Here is a 15,633-nt window from a genome sequence, read left to right on the forward strand (position 1 = left end):
TTCAGGGGAAAAACACGTCTGAAATGTGGGATGTTTTTAAAATGCTTGTCAAATATACCCATAAGGGTATCCGTTTTGATGGTCGACCATGTTATGGTCGACAGTCATTAGGTCGACCACTATTGGTCGACATTGACATGGTCGACACATGAAAAGGTCGACATGAGTTTTTAACTCTTCCCCCCCCCCTCCCTTTGTGGTACTTTTCCATACTTTACCGCTCCCAATTGTAGTCCACGTGGATCGTAATCTGTGCCGAGCGCAGCGGTAGCGGAGCGAGGCACCTTGCCCGAAGCATGGCGAGCGAAGCGGTGCACTAATTGGGGTTCCCCGTCACTTTACGCAAAAAAACGACACCCAAAAAAGTAAAAAAAACTCATGTTGACCTTTTTCATGTGTCGACCTTTTGTCCATTTCGACCATGCCAATGTCGACCAATAGTGGTCAACCTAATGACTGTCGACCATTCATACCGGGACCACCAATAAGTGCATCCCCTTGTGCAGTAAAAATAAGAGCACTAAATTCAAACCAATGGTTAAACAAAAAAGTTAAAGGAGAAATGGATAAAAAGAGGCGAGCATTCAAATCTTTCAAATCAGACGGGAAGGCGGAGTCATTCCAGTACTACAAGGAATGTAACAATAAATGCAAAAAGGAAATCAGAGCAGCTAAAATAGAAAACGAAAAACAAAGCGCTAAAGAGAGTAGAACTAACCCTACATTTTTTTTTTATAAATACATAAATGGTAAGAGGCTAAAAAAAGAGAATAAGGGACCATTAAAAAGCGAACTGGGATTCCTGATAAATGACGACAATGAAAAAGCTGAAATATTGAACATCTTTTTCTCATCATAAAATGAGGACCAGATTTTGGGATTAGTGAGTAAAAATAACAGTAGTATTGATAAAGGCCCACTACTTAATACCGATCTGTCTGAGGAAGTAGTCCGTGATCGTCAAAAAAAATTAAGACTAATAAATCCCCATGTCCAGATGGCCTACTTCCTAGGGTTCTGATGGAGCTAAATGCTGAAATAGCAAGGCCACTGTATCTGATTTTCACTGAGTCACTTAGATCAGGCATGGTACCAAAGGACTGGCGTATAGCTGATGTAGTCCCAATATTTAAAAAGGGTATTAAACGTCATCCTGGTAACTATAGACCCGTTAGTCTGACATCAATAGTGGGGAAACTATTGGAGAGTATACTATGGGACAGCATACATGACTACTTGGAGAACACCAATGCTATTAATAGGAACAAACATGGTTTTGTGAGAAATAGGTCATGCCAAACTAATTTGATTAGCTTTCGTGAGATGGTAAGCGACAATCTGGACCAGGGCAACACAATAGATGTGGTTTATCTGGATTTTGTAAAAGCTTTCGACACAGTTCCTCACAAGAGGCTGATTTTCAAATTAAGGGAGCTCGGTATAGGAGACACTATTTGTACAAGGGTTAGTAATTTGCTTGATAACAGGGAACAGTGAGCAGTGATGGAATATTTTCCACCTGGGCTAAAGTAATTAGTGGAATAACGCAGGGTTCTGTCCTGGGGCCACTATTGTTTAATATACTTATTAATGATTTAGGAGTAGGACTAGAAAGCACAGTGTCACTTTTTGCAGACAATACTAAAATATATAGGGTAATCAAGTCAGATGTGGATGTGGAGTCTCTCCAGAGCGATTTATTTAAACTGGAAGTTTGGGCAATGAAATGGTGCATGAGGTTTAATGTGGAAAAAGTTATGCACTTTGGGACTAATGGGCCCTACAGAGCCCTACAGGGCGACCCAGTGGCGGGGGGGCAGTGACGGGGAGAGTGAAGTTTCTTCACTCTCCACGTCACCCGGCTCCGTAGACGTGCAGGCAAATATGGACGATCTCGTCCATATTGGTCTGCATGCACAGCTGACGGGGCATCAGCGATGAACGAGCGCGGGGCCGCGCATCGTTCATCGCTGGTGCCTCCACACTGCGCAATATGAACGTTATCTCGTTCATTAATGAACGAGATCGTTCATATCGTGCAGTGATGTCGGCCAGTGTGTAGGGGCCTATAAGAGTAAACAGGCAACCTACCAATTAAATGGGGAAAAAATAGGGGAAACTGTATTAGAAAAGGATTTGGGGGTGCTCATTGGTAGTAGATTTACCAGCAACACACCGTGTCAGTCTGCAGCAACAAAGGCAAATAAGGTCTTAGCATGCTTTAAAAGGGGAATTGAGACAAGGGGTCAAATGTAATAGAGTGAGAGTTTTAGAAAGTGAGAGTTGGTAAGGTTTTTCATTTTTTTTTTTTAAGTGGCAATCATTTACACTGCAAAACCAGGTTAATCTTGCTGTGTAAACGATTGCCACTTAAAAAAAAAACCCTGCAAAACATTACCAAATCTCTCACTTTTTGAAACTCTCACTCTATTACATGTGGCCCAAGGGATGAGAGCGTAATCCTGCCACTGTATAAATCATTGGTACGGCCGCATCTTGAGTATTGTGTACAGTTCTGGGCACCACACTATAAAAGAAGACATATTAGAACTTGAAAAGGTTCAGAGGCGAGCTACCAAATTGATTAAGGGGTTGGAGACACTGGACTATGAGGAGAGGCTTTCTAGGTTAGATATGTTTACACTTGGAATGAGACGACTAGGAGGAGATATGATGAATATTTACAAAAATATAAGGGACAATATGCGGAGCTATCATGTGAGTTGTTTACTAAGAGACCTCTACACAAAACGCGCGTACACCCGCTAAGGCTTGAGGAGAAGAAAATTCTTACTCGGCGCAGGAAGGGATTCTTCACTGTAAGGGCAATACGCATATGGGAATACACTACCAGAGAAGGTTGTAATGGTGGACTCCCATGGGCGGGATTCAAATCTTTTATTGCCCCCTGATCTCCCGTCTAAAGTGACGGGAGATCGCGGGGCGATATTCTATGGCCTCCTGTTATCGCGCTGATCGCGCCCATAAGAGACTGGTTTAGCCGTGTAAAGCAGCTAAGCCCGACTAAAGTCATGGGCGCGGTCGCAAAAAGTCCTGTTTGGGCGTCCAAGCGGGTCACTTTTCGTGCATTTTAGCTCACCACCCCAGGGGGTGGCTAGCTGAAATGCTGATATCGCGCCCACCGGCCGTAACATTTGAATACTGCCGGCGGGCGCGATGAGGGCGGGAGGGCAGCTGCAAGATTTGAATCCCACCCGGTGTGTTTAAAAATGGGTTAGACAAAATTCTAACCAAAAAAGATATACGAGGATATAGCCTTTAACCTAAATCTATTAGGGAATGCAATATAATTTAGGTTGAACTCTATGCTCACCAACTATGTTACTGTGTTAGAGGTGTGGGCGCAGGATTTGATGCTTGTAAGCTGGATCACCAATTAATGCATTGTGTAATTACATAAAACATAGAATTTGGTGGTAGATAAGAGCCACTTGGCCCATCTAGTCTGCGCTAAACACATGTACATGCACCATGTGCTATTGATGTGAGAGGTGACTGTCCACTATGAAGGTGCGTAAGGGCTGACTGACACGCTTCAATGGAACAGCTCACCTTCAAAATGTAAGAAGCAAAAACAAAAAATTTGCCAAAAAGCGCCTTAGATAATAATGCCCAAAAATATGGGTGTTATAATTAAAATTGCTCTGCCACGTGCGCTGCCACAGAACACTGTGTGCGTGTTCAATTGCGGATGAAATTCAAAGTGTACCTCTGCCAGCACCTTATTGAGTCACTCCCAGCCCATCTAGCTGCTGTCTGTGCTGCACATGGCAGTTACTTTGGCTATTAGCTGGTTGTCATAATAATGTGACTCAACTGTGTATATTGTGATTTTCCTTCCATGTGCACATAAAGCAGCGTTTCCTCCTAGGAAAAATATTTTTTTTTGTTATTCCCACTGTTTCCATGATGATGCATGCCCTTATCTCACTTATTCTCAAAAACAAGATTTTATATTATGGTGCTCTTCTTTAGATACTGACTGTTATAGAGGAGGAGTAGCAATTATTATTGAGTAGGTTTCTGACCATCTTTAGGTTGCTGTGTAGTGCAGCTATCTTCAAACTCATAACCGTTTCATTCTTTGTTTTAATTTTAGGTAGTGGAGATAAAATTTCAGGTGCAGTTGCAAGAGAAGAGAAGGAAAGTCTTCCACACACCAGGCAAAGCACAAAAAGGTACGTTACTGCTGCAAGTATAAATATTGTGTAAAATAGAGGTCAAGCTTGCTAGCATGTCTACTAAATCTGTACATGTGGACATTAGGGGACTAGTAATGATGTGAGTCTGAAACCATGTGTGGTTTTTTTTTTGGGGGGGGGGGTTTACGTCCACTTATAAATTTGCTCTTTCTCTCACTTATGGGTAGCACAGAACCACAGTGTGGGCACATACACACTGGTTCTACAAAGTGTGTGCGCACAGATTGATTATACCCGGCAGTAGCCTAGTTACCTCACTAACAGGTGGCACTACACTGGAATTGTTTGCACCAATATGACCAAATTGGTTAAAGAGTGGACTACTCACTCCACTTTAGGCTATACCTTCTGCGGCATAAGCTCCTCCTCTATTACGTCAGTGTGGCAAAACCTTTTTATTTTAACTACAGTGCTGGAGTTAGGAGCTTGTTTATACTTATTGCAACAACTCTACTACCTGTTTGTGTTTTTTTGTTTTTTAATACATTGTTTATTAGATTTATTTATTAATCTTTTGACACATTTGCCACCCTTCAACACACTGCATAATTTTTAAAATCCTTTTGTTTACAGCAACCTTATAAATGAAATCTCTGCTATGCCATTCTTGGGATTGCTAATTCTTTGTACATTAATGCACCGATCAGTAAATGCAGCATTACAGGAAAGTAATAATATGTTCAGTGTCGCTCAAACTAAATTGGCAATAATTGTTGTTTCATTTGTTTTACTGAATGCATGCCAGGTTAACAGAAAAGCCAAAATGCCCAGCAGGCACTTCCTCATTAAAAGAACCCCCCTTCCCCCCATCTCCAAAATTTTTACTATTTTTTTGTTTGAATGATTAAGATCTCACCAATTATTTATCTATGACTGATTTTATTTTTAGGGGAAGAAGTGAATAAAGCGCAACCACATGTGAAGTTGGAGCGCCGTTTGGTGAGTCCCCACGAGTACTTTTTATTAACCAGCAGCTTTCTATGGTTAATGCTTAACTGTGCTTTTATATATGAGATGTTTTTGTGGTGGAGGAATACAGGTTGAGTATCCCTTATCCAAAATGCTTGGGACCAGAGGTATTTTGGATATCGGATTTTTCCGTATTTTGGAATAATTGCATACCATAATGAGATATCATGGTGATGGGACCTAAGTAAGCACAGAATGCATTTATGTTTCATATACACCTTATACATACAGCCTGAGGGTAATTTTAGCCAATATTTTTTATAACTTTGTGCATTAAACAAAGTGTGTGTACATTCACACATCATTTGTTTCATATACACCTTATACACACAGCCTGAAGGTCATTTAATACAATATTATTAATAACTTTGTGTATTAAACAAAGTTTGTGTACATTGAGCCATCAAAAAACAAAGGTTTCACTATTTCACTCTCACTCAAAAAAGTCCGTATTTCGGAATATTCTGTATTTCGGAATATTTGGATATGGGATACTCAACCTGTATAACGTTTTATTCTTACGGGGTTTGTGTGAATTTGTGTGACCATTGCCTGTGAAAACTGATAAATAAGAAAATTGCTTATGCTGGGCATTGATGCTACAATATCGGGCAGATCATCCAGATAATCGCAGCATGTGTGTAGGTGACTGATCCGGTAATGTCAGTCTGTCAGGCCAGATCATTCAGCATGTCACCTCCAATTCAATATTTGAAAGTGTCATGTCGGGCAGTATATACCCTGCCGCAGCTGACCTACAGACATTTCCCCTGTTCCTTCACATGGGAAGGAATGGGGAAATGTTTCCTCCCTGTGGGTGGAGCGCCGGTATCCTGGCCAATACATTGTGAGGGAATCCCTCGTGTATGTCTGTGATATAGGCAGTGGCAGATGTTGGTCTGACAGACATTAGAATCAGGAGAAATCTGCTCATTAACGGTTTGTCACAGCTGATGAAATTTGGTTATCCAGGGTGTTTTTGATCAGAGTGACTTGGCATGGACACACGGGTGACACCAAACAGCTCAATGAAAGCCTATTTGGGCAAGGCTGACGAACTGAATGAGTTTTCTATTTTTCAGAATCAAACTGTCTCTGGGCCTGTGTTAAAGGCAACAAGGAATAAAGGTCTGTATTGTGTTTTTTGTCAGTATCTTTAGTGTAATTTGCACAGATTACATTGTGAATATATATTTTTAAACAATATTAATGTTTGCATCTTATAGATAAAGGTCTGATCTTATATGTATTTTGGGAATTTGAATGTGAAGCTTGTTCCTTCTAGCGAGCAGCAAGTTAAATAATCATAGGAGTTAATAGGTGGTAATTGTGCCTGTATGCGTGAAACAAGCTAGTGATGAATACACATTTTTATTTATTTCTGTATTTATTTATTTATTATGCTCAATATGTATTTGCTCTTCCTCTTTGCATGTTATAAGTGGCTTAGCTTAGTTTTGCGTGCCACCTGTTGACTACTCTATTTTAGGACCTTAACAGACCTGGTACAAAAGTATTTAGAAAAAAATATATATATATTTTTCAATATGTGGTGGTGTTATTTGTTCAGCATGTGACATTGAGTTCGATGGCGCTCCGAAGCAGAAGGTCCTCATTGACTCTTTGCTGAATATAGAAGGAGGTGGCTCTGCCCATATGGGTGCAATGAAGCACAATCGAGACATTGCAGAGGTGGCTGCTGCAGCAGAACTGTTACTACCACGGGGCAGCTCTCGCATCTCTGGAGCAGTGAGTACTGATTTTCAATAATAAAAGTAAACTTTCTGTTATCAATTATTTTATTAGTCTTTTATGTGTTGTACCCTTTATGGTGCTCCTTCAGCAGTAGCTAGTGGTGGTAAGTTATGCTTATCCTTAGCCAGACCACTGGCGTGAACATAGCTCCCCTTTGCTCCTTCCTTCTTTCTTTTTCTATTGACCTTCATAGATGCTTTGCTGCAGGGCTTTTGCCCTTTTTTGTTATTTCTCATCTTTTCTTAATCTTACCCATTGAGGGATAGGCTCTGTTACTCCATATAGCATGGGAAATCTTTTATCATCCCTTTCTGATTACCACTACAGATGACCCCTACACCACCTTCTGTGCCTGGCCTCAGCCTTTGGTGAGAAGGATTTGGTATTTTGTGCACCATTGCCGAATCACTGGTCCTGGGTTGGGATGGTTAAATGGTTGCTTCACTCTACCCATCAACAATTGTTTTATGAAGTGGGCTGGCGGTAGTAGTGTGAGGGTGGGGGGAACGGGGGTGGGGGGGGGGGTAGTGTGCTTTTAGAGGTGGAACCATACGGTGTCATATATTCATGTCTATGGTGTGGTGCCATGAGTACGTCTGGATAATCCCTTTGAGAGTGTGTAAAACCAATCTGCTACTGCACACATAATCTGGTTGATATGCAGCAGACCTCCTGTTGTAACAACAGCTCCTAAGCAGTCAGTGTGACTCTAGTGTATAAGTTTCTTCGACTGCTACAGCCAGTTCCATAGCACAATCTTTTGAACACCTTTGCCTACATATAGTCTCCTTAGTTCAGGAAATTTGAAGGTTTGCCAATTTGGGAGTCTATTGTACTAAGCATTGGAGAGAGATAAAGTGGACCAGCCATGTTACAAGCTGGGTCTGGCCCTTTATGACATAGTTCTGAAACCATGAAGCATATAGTGGTCTTTTTATAATTATATTAAGACCATGTTTGCAGTCATGAATGCTCTCTAATTCACTTGTCAGTGGTCTTCCAAATCCTATTTGGCCAGCTACAATGAATTTCGTTTTTTACCAAAGATTCTTTGGGGTAAATTTACTAAGGTGGGAGGTTTTTTGTATTTTTTTGTAGAACTGGTGATGTTGCCCATAGCAACGAATCAGATTATATCCATTATCTTCTATAAGCAAGATAGATGAATGTTAAGTAGAATCTGATTGGTTGCTATGGGCAACATCACCAGTTCTACAAAAAACTCCCACCTTAGTAAATTTACCTCTTTGTGCTTTATGTTGACTCCATTTCCTGCAGAGTTACCTGTCAATGGGTACTGGAGTTGGAAAGGATCTCAGAGCACCCAGGAACATGTCCGTCTCTCTCTCTCTCTCTCTCTCTCTCTCTCTCTCTCTCTCTCTCTCTCTCTCTCTCTCTCCTTTTCTTTTATAATGCTTCACTCTACCCCTTTTTTCTTTGCTGGGCTGATTGTGGTCTGAGTGAATTTGCAGGTCAGAGTAAGTGAGAAATGGCTAGTGTGTACATCCTATGAATACATTTCCTATATTGCACAGGTGAAAACTCCTGCACCATCTCTACTTCATGGCAAACTTCGGGATTATCAGTTGATCGGACTGGACTGGTTTGCTAAACAGTACAAAAAGAACCTTAATGGGATTCTGGCAGATGAAGCAGGGTTGGGCAAAAATGTCCAGGTGATTGCCCTCCTTGCACATCTGGCTAGCAATGAAGGTGAGAAATCGGTCACATTAGTCTTATTAGAAAGGTTTTGTGAAGCTTTCCTTAATGGGTTGAAATTGTATCTTCCCCAGGAGTATGGGGTCCTCATTTGATTGTTGTACGAAGCTGTAATGTCTTGAAGTGGGAGCTAGAACTCAAACGCTGGTGTCCAGCACTCAAACTACTTCTGTATTTTGGGAACCAACGAGAGCTGAGAAAGAAGCGTCAGGTAAACCACCTTGCAAATAACGTAGTGACACTAGTTGCTTTAGATGGGGTTATCTTAGTTTAAAATGGTCAATTTAAAATTATATTGAAATGTTGGTTTACTGTAACCTCTAAACCAGGCATGTCCAAACTGCGGCCCTCCAGCTGTTGAAAAACTACACATCCCAGCATGCCCTGACACAGCTTTTGCATTCTCTGACAGCAAAACTGTGTCAGGGCATACTGGGATATGTAGTTTCACAACAGCTGGAGGGCCGCAGTTTGGACATGCCAGCTCTAAACAATGCAGTGAGGTATTTGCTATTCATTTGTGTACTTCTGTTTTGACCCATGTCCTCCCACACAAGTCAGAGCTGTGTGTTTAGTAAGTATTTTTGTTCCATAAATGCAGTTCTGCTTTGGTAATTGATCATTCTGTTCTTAACCCAGAGATGGCATGAGCCCAACAGCTTCCATGTCTGCATCACCTCCTACAAGCAGCTATTCAAGGGACTGCAGGCCTTCATGAAAATGAGATGGAAATACCTTGTCTTGGATGAAGTCCATCAGCTCCGCAATATTACTGAGAAGCACTGGGAAGCCATCCTCAAACTTCCAAGGTTTGATTTTCTTCTATTCACTCTGCATTGGCAATGTAAAGGATCTCAAGTATAGATTTGAGTAGGCCAGGAGTATAGGGGGGTACTTACTGAGCGATCGCTGCTTAAAATCTAAGCAATCTGACTAGATTACTTAGATTTTAAGCAGCGATCACTCCGTGTGTACCCCTCACAGCGATAGCGATGTGCAGCCCCGCGCATCGCTATCGCTGGTGCTAGGTTGACCTGCATGCAGGCTCAATCTAGCAGGTTGCTCACTTCACCCGCTGGGTGAAATGAGCGGCTTCCTCGTCTCCTCCCGCACGCTCAGCACACATCTCTCCCCATATCTGCCGGTGAGTACTGGCCTTAAGTGCAAGATGTGTGATGGTATGAAATAATGAAGATTGGAGATAATACAGTATGTTTATATTGTAAGGTAAGCCTGGATTATATGCTTGAGTTTGTTAGCTTTAGCTGGTTCTGTCACATATCAAGTACATTTCTTTTTTAATTTGATGTTAGGCAGTGTCTGCTTTCCTATTAAAACTCGTGGCCACTTTCAAATGTAGCAAATTAGTTTAAATTTAGATTTACATGCATAAATTAGAATAAAGTTAGTTGAAGTGTGTTTGGTCTGTCTTTTTAACCTTATTTTTACATTACTGCCTCTTACTACATTGTATGGTTTTGCTTTCTGACCATTTTATGATATGCTATTAGGTATTCCGAACCCAGACATTTCTCGGTCCTGAAAATAGCCAGGATTGTAATCCTTTAATCCCAGTTGTCAGTTATTACGGGATTCTAAACACATTATGGACTTGGTCATAGGGTAGTGCAGTGATAGTTAACTTCTAGGTTTCTTTGAGTTGACTGGTGTTTCAGGGCTCCCGCAGATGCCCATAGAATATATGGATAGATTCTCATGATGCAGCTGCTCTCAATCACTCCACTCTTCAGTACTTTATTGCATCACACAAATGTAGTTTCTTGTTCCCTGACTCAGGCTTTAAATAAAGCAAAGTTCCAAGGTCACATTTTTTGCTTATTGTTCGGTCTCAACTTCGTAGTTAACTTCCTCCCTTTCAGTACAGGTTCTTAGATGTTGCTTACTATAATAGGGCAGCACCAGACTGAAAGCTTGGGGCCCATGGTTTACATCTTCTTTGGAAGATGTTTTTGCTGCTCATTTCAAACAAATTGTATAACTGTAATTGTTTACAACTGTTTGAGTTGGTGATCAGGTATAAAAACATGTTCAGAGGGGCCCAGTGCATACTCATGGACATGGGTTCCTTTGGATTGGGGATGGGATTGTGAGGTGTGTATTATACATACATGTTTATTGGTTGTACTGTTCAACTAACAAACAATTAAGTCCCCGACATCGCTCACATTTGCCATTTACAGGAACCCTTTCCCAGTATGTGCCACAGTAGCACAAACCAACCTCAACTAGGGCCAAAACTCCATAACCACCGTTAGGCAACAGTGGAAAAAAACAGTGGAAAAAACAGATCCAAGCATACCCAGTTTTTCCACTGTTTGTGTGTCATAATGGATGGCGGTTTGGGTTTCTTTCTGATTTGGTATGATTTAAGACACTGTAGTTTGTTAAACTATATATTGTCTCAGAATTGCGCTTCTTGATTGACTGTAAGCTGTCATGACCCGCTCTACCCACAGTCTCATGTCTGTACCTCCGTCATCAATCTTGTATTCTATTTGTATATATTAGTGAGTTGTTGTTGCTACTGTCCATTGCTGAAATGATATTTGGCCCCTTATAAAGAAAAGTTGATGGCCTGTTCATCTCTTGTGGCTAACTTGGGCTAAAAGAATGCCTACTGTTGGCAGACTAAAACTTGTAGCCTTTAGGGCAGGGTTACCCATCTACTGTCCTCAAGGCACACTAACAGTCTGGGTTTTAAAGATAGTCATACTTGAACACAGGTGACTTAATTAGTACCTCAGTTATTTTGATTTAACCATCTGTGCTGAAACATGGATATCACTAAAACATGGACTTTTAAGGCCCATACACACTGGGCGATTTTGAGCTGAAAGCAGCTCACTTGGTGTTTTGAGCTGCTTTCAGGTCAAAACTGACCAATGTGTATACCACGGCGATGTGCACTGATGCGCTCCCCCGCTTCATCGCCGGCGGATGAACGGCGGGGTGGATTGCTTTTCATAGCGTCCTGCTATGAAAAGCCGTTCACCTCCCCTGACATCGCTGGGCAAGGGGGAAAATCCCTCAGTGTGTATACACTGAGCGATTTTCAGCACAGCGATATCTTCGCTGTGCATACACGCAGGTCAAAAACGCCCAGTGCACCTTAAGTATGCCTTGAGGACTGTGGTTGGGAAACACGGCTTACAAAACATCCCCTTCTTCTTAGTGTCCATTACTAAATTTTTCAAGTTCACGTCTGTAATGTGTATAGAGGACCTGGGATAAAATTGCTAAAAAATCTCAGCTTCTTTTCTCTCTAGCATCCATAAGGGATATTGGGGAAACTTAGTACGATGGGGCATAGACGAGGTCCAAAGGAGCCGGTGCACTTTAAATTTCTTCTCTGGGTGAGCTGGCTCCTCCCCTCTATGCCCCCTCCCACAGGCAGTTCAGGAGAGGATGCACATCTCTGCGGCTCCAGAGTTTTCTTCAATTTCTTTTATACGTTTGTCATTTTCGGTATGCTCTTTGGGCACCTACCACTGCAATGTGGGAGTTGGGGTGGAGGGGATGGGGGGGGGGGGGGGGGGTCACCGGCTTTGTGAGCTGCAGAGCCCCTTCCCCACTGCTGGACCACCATCCTGAGAGGTTAGTTGTTCAGCGGGGCACTGCGCCTTGGCTGTCACAATCGCAGCACGCCGCACACCTCTAACGCTAGCTTGAAGGTGATGTCTGTGGTGTATAAAAACCAGGTGCCCTGCTAGGGGGGGGTCCCCTGGTTTAAAGTGCAGCTGAACGCGGGCGCGGTGTACGGGACCCTCCTGGGGGGGACCTGCTAGAGCCCCCGTGTAGACTGGCTTCATATAGCTTGAACTAGCACTTGTGTGATGGTTTTAAGCAAATAGGAGACATTGCCAGTATAAAAAAAAAATCACTGTAGCGCCGGCAACATTGGGGGGGGGGAGGGGAGGGGCAGAGCTACCACAGAGCGGGACCAGCGGCATTTTGGCGCCTTCCTCTGCTTAATGCAGCCACAGATAGCGCACACACAGCGCTTCCTGCCTCACAAGACACGCTGGAAAACTGGTACAGGGTGTAGCAAAGGGGGAGAGCCGCTATTGTACAGTATCAGAGTCCTCTACAGGACAGAAATTCTTATTTTTACTGTGATATAATTATCTGTCAGCCTCACTGAGGCTGTGCAGCTAAGGGTGTGCTGGTGTCCCTCTTTCTGTGTCTCCTCTCACATACAGTAAGGGCAGGCTTGAACTGTATTATGGTCTGTGTGTATGTTATTGTGCTTACTGTGAAACGTGGGTAAACACAAGCTGTGCAGTGTATGTCACACTAGATTCTCTCCAGTATCATCTGATTATGTTTCTTATGAACAATGCAGCCAATCTTCACAAATCGGTGAAGGTGCTGGGGGAGAGGGTCCAGAGCTCTCCTGGTTAGTCTCTTAAAACTATGATGTCTGAAATGTCATCCCAGCTCACTGCTAATGTACAAAAAACTCGGCTACTACAACAGGCTGTTGCAGACTTAGCTGCTACGGTAGATGTTACACAGCTCCCCCTCCCCCCCCCCCCCCCCCCTTCCCCTTCTCATGCAGCACCACAGAAGCATTGTTTGCCTGCTCTACTCTCTGATTCAGATGATTAAATACAGGAGGATGGGGAGGACTTGGACCCTGTTAGTGGGTATTCCGATTCTGCTCAGGGTATTGAACCCCTCATTCTGGCTATACGTTATGTGTTAAAGCTCCCTCTAGAAGACGCTGCGTCAAAGCAGTCGTTTTTCTTTAAACAATACAAGCCTAATGTCACTTTCCCTGATTCTGCAGAGTTAGATGACCTGTTTAAGTTAGCCTGGAAAAATCCAGACAAAAATTCCAAGTGTCAAAAAAGTTTTTGCGCACTTTCCCATTTGCTCCTGAAGGTAGGAAATTTTGGGAGGAACCCCCGGGGGTTGATGTATCAGTCTCTCGACTGTCCAAGAAGGCTTTGCTGCCTGCCCGGGCTCCTTTACTATAAAGGATCCTGGGGACAGAAAAATAGAAGTTACGCTCAAATTTATTTACATGGCAGCAGGTGTATCGCAGAGGCCGGTCATAGCAGGTTCATTTGTGGGCTACTCAGGTGCCATTTATTTGTGGGCTACTCAGATTCAGGGGGGCCTCTCGGGGGATATGCCTCTGGTCACTATGGTGACTCTCCTCAAGCACATTCAGGACACTTCACGTGTCCTGTGTGACTCATTTAAGGAGATGGGGAATATTACTGCTAGGACTTCTGCCATAGCAGTGCATCAGTGGATAGTGGACGCTGAATCAAAGCGCAGTGTGGAATCCCTCCCCTTTTCTGGTGAACAGCTCTTTTGGGGTTGAGTTGGATACGTGGATTTCCAAAGTCACGGCTGGGAAATCAATGTTTCTCCCCTATGGGGCCCCGCTGGCTAGGCATTCCTACTCGGGGCTATCTGTACAGTCTCTTTGGTCTAACAGATTTTGTTCTAGGGCCAGTGGTGCCTCAAATGCGAATAGAGGCACCAGAAGTAAGTCAAAAAGACCTGCTGCCACCGGCTCTCAGGATCAGAGCACCAGTTCTGCTTCCACTAAGTCCTCAGCATGACTGTGCCCACCCACCCCGAGGAGATCTCTAGGTGGGAGCATGACTGCGTCACTTCAGCCGCATCTGGGAAGACTCTTTTTTTCAGGATACCTGGGTCAGGGCTACACGCTGGAGTTAAACGGTGCTCCTCCCCAACGATTTTTCAAATCAAGCTTACCAGCTTTGGAAGATACGCAGGTTACGTTGCAGCAGGCCATCCGAAAGTTGGTCCAGTCCCACATCATTGTTCCAATACCGATACCACAACGCGGCAGGGGTTATTACTCCAACCTGTTTGGTACCAAAGCCGGAATACTCGGTACGGCCCATTTTGAATCTAAAGTCCCTGAGGGCGGTGTTTGCGGGTCTGGAATATCAGGAATTCCTTGTTTCCCTGGATATCAAGGATGCCTACCTTCATATTCCAATTTGGCCAACTCCTCGGGCTTATCTGAGGTTTGCCCTACTGGACGATCACTACCAGTTCCAGGCACTACCCTTTAGCCTGTCCACAGCTCCAAGGTTGTTCGCAAAGGTGATGGTGGAGATGATGTTCCAACTTGGGGTCCAGGGGGTCAGTTTTGTCCCTTACCTGGACAATCTTCTGATAAAAAACAAGCTCGATATCGACCACACTATCTAACCTCTGTCACGCCATGGGTGGATTCTCAATCTACAGAAGTCCCACCTGGAGCCGACTCAACGACTGTTTCTGGGGATTTTGCTGGATACGGTGGCCCATAAGGTGTTCGTCCCGGAGAACAAGGAGAGAACACGTCCGGAGATGTTCCGCATGGTGCTCCAACCTGCTCGTGTATCCGTCCATCTTTGCATTAGATTGTTGGGGAAAATGGTCTCCTCCTATGAGGCGATTCAATATGGGATGTTCCATGCCAGAACTTTTCAATTGGATCTCCTTTGCAAGTGGTCCGGATCACATCTACAGATGCACCGGATGATTTGGCTGTCACCCCAGGCCAGGTTTTCCCTCCTGTGGTGGCTGCAGTCCTCCAATCTCCTGGAAGGCCAGAGATTCGGGATTCAGGATTGGACCCTTCTCACAATGGATGCAAGTCTGTGAGGATGGGGAGCTGTCACCCAAGGGGCGCAGTTCCAGGGGAAGTGGTCAACCCACGAAGCCCTTCTTCCGATCAACATTCTGGAACTTCGGGCGATCTACAATGCTCTGCTTTAGGCCTCTCCTCTGCTCAGGGATCACGCGATCCAAGTTCATTCGGACAACCCACAGCAGTGGCGTACATCAATCGACAAGGAGGGGGCAAAAATCAGAGCCTGCATGTGAGAAGTGTCAAAGATACTCCTCTGGGTGTAAAGAAATGCAAGAGCAATGTCCGCAATCTTCATTCCGGCTGTGGACAACTGGGAAGCGG

The 15,633-nt window shown here is 43.7% G+C and overlaps 1 protein-coding gene across 4 annotated transcripts in view; it reads left to right on the top strand.

Annotated features, from left to right (window-relative positions):
* Nucleotides 1-15,633, top strand: part of EP400 (E1A binding protein p400) — a 359,367-nt gene that overhangs the window by 74,482 nt on the left and 269,252 nt on the right. For all 4 annotated transcript variants that reach the window (XM_063964664.1, XM_063964662.1, XM_063964665.1 and 1 more), the window contains exons 9-15: nt 4,121-4,199; nt 5,113-5,162; nt 6,275-6,320; nt 6,763-6,941; nt 8,483-8,660; nt 8,741-8,877; nt 9,306-9,475. In XM_063964664.1, the coding sequence (XP_063820734.1) occupies nt 4,121-4,199; nt 5,113-5,162; nt 6,275-6,320; nt 6,763-6,941; nt 8,483-8,660; nt 8,741-8,877; nt 9,306-9,475 (839 nt within the window). The remainder of the gene's footprint in view (nt 1-4,120; nt 4,200-5,112; nt 5,163-6,274; nt 6,321-6,762; nt 6,942-8,482; nt 8,661-8,740; nt 8,878-9,305; nt 9,476-15,633) is intronic.

This window comes from Pseudophryne corroboree, chromosome 1 (assembly GCF_028390025.1).
Source record: "Pseudophryne corroboree isolate aPseCor3 chromosome 1, aPseCor3.hap2, whole genome shotgun sequence".
Classification (NCBI taxonomy): domain Eukaryota; kingdom Metazoa; phylum Chordata; class Amphibia; order Anura; family Myobatrachidae; genus Pseudophryne; species Pseudophryne corroboree.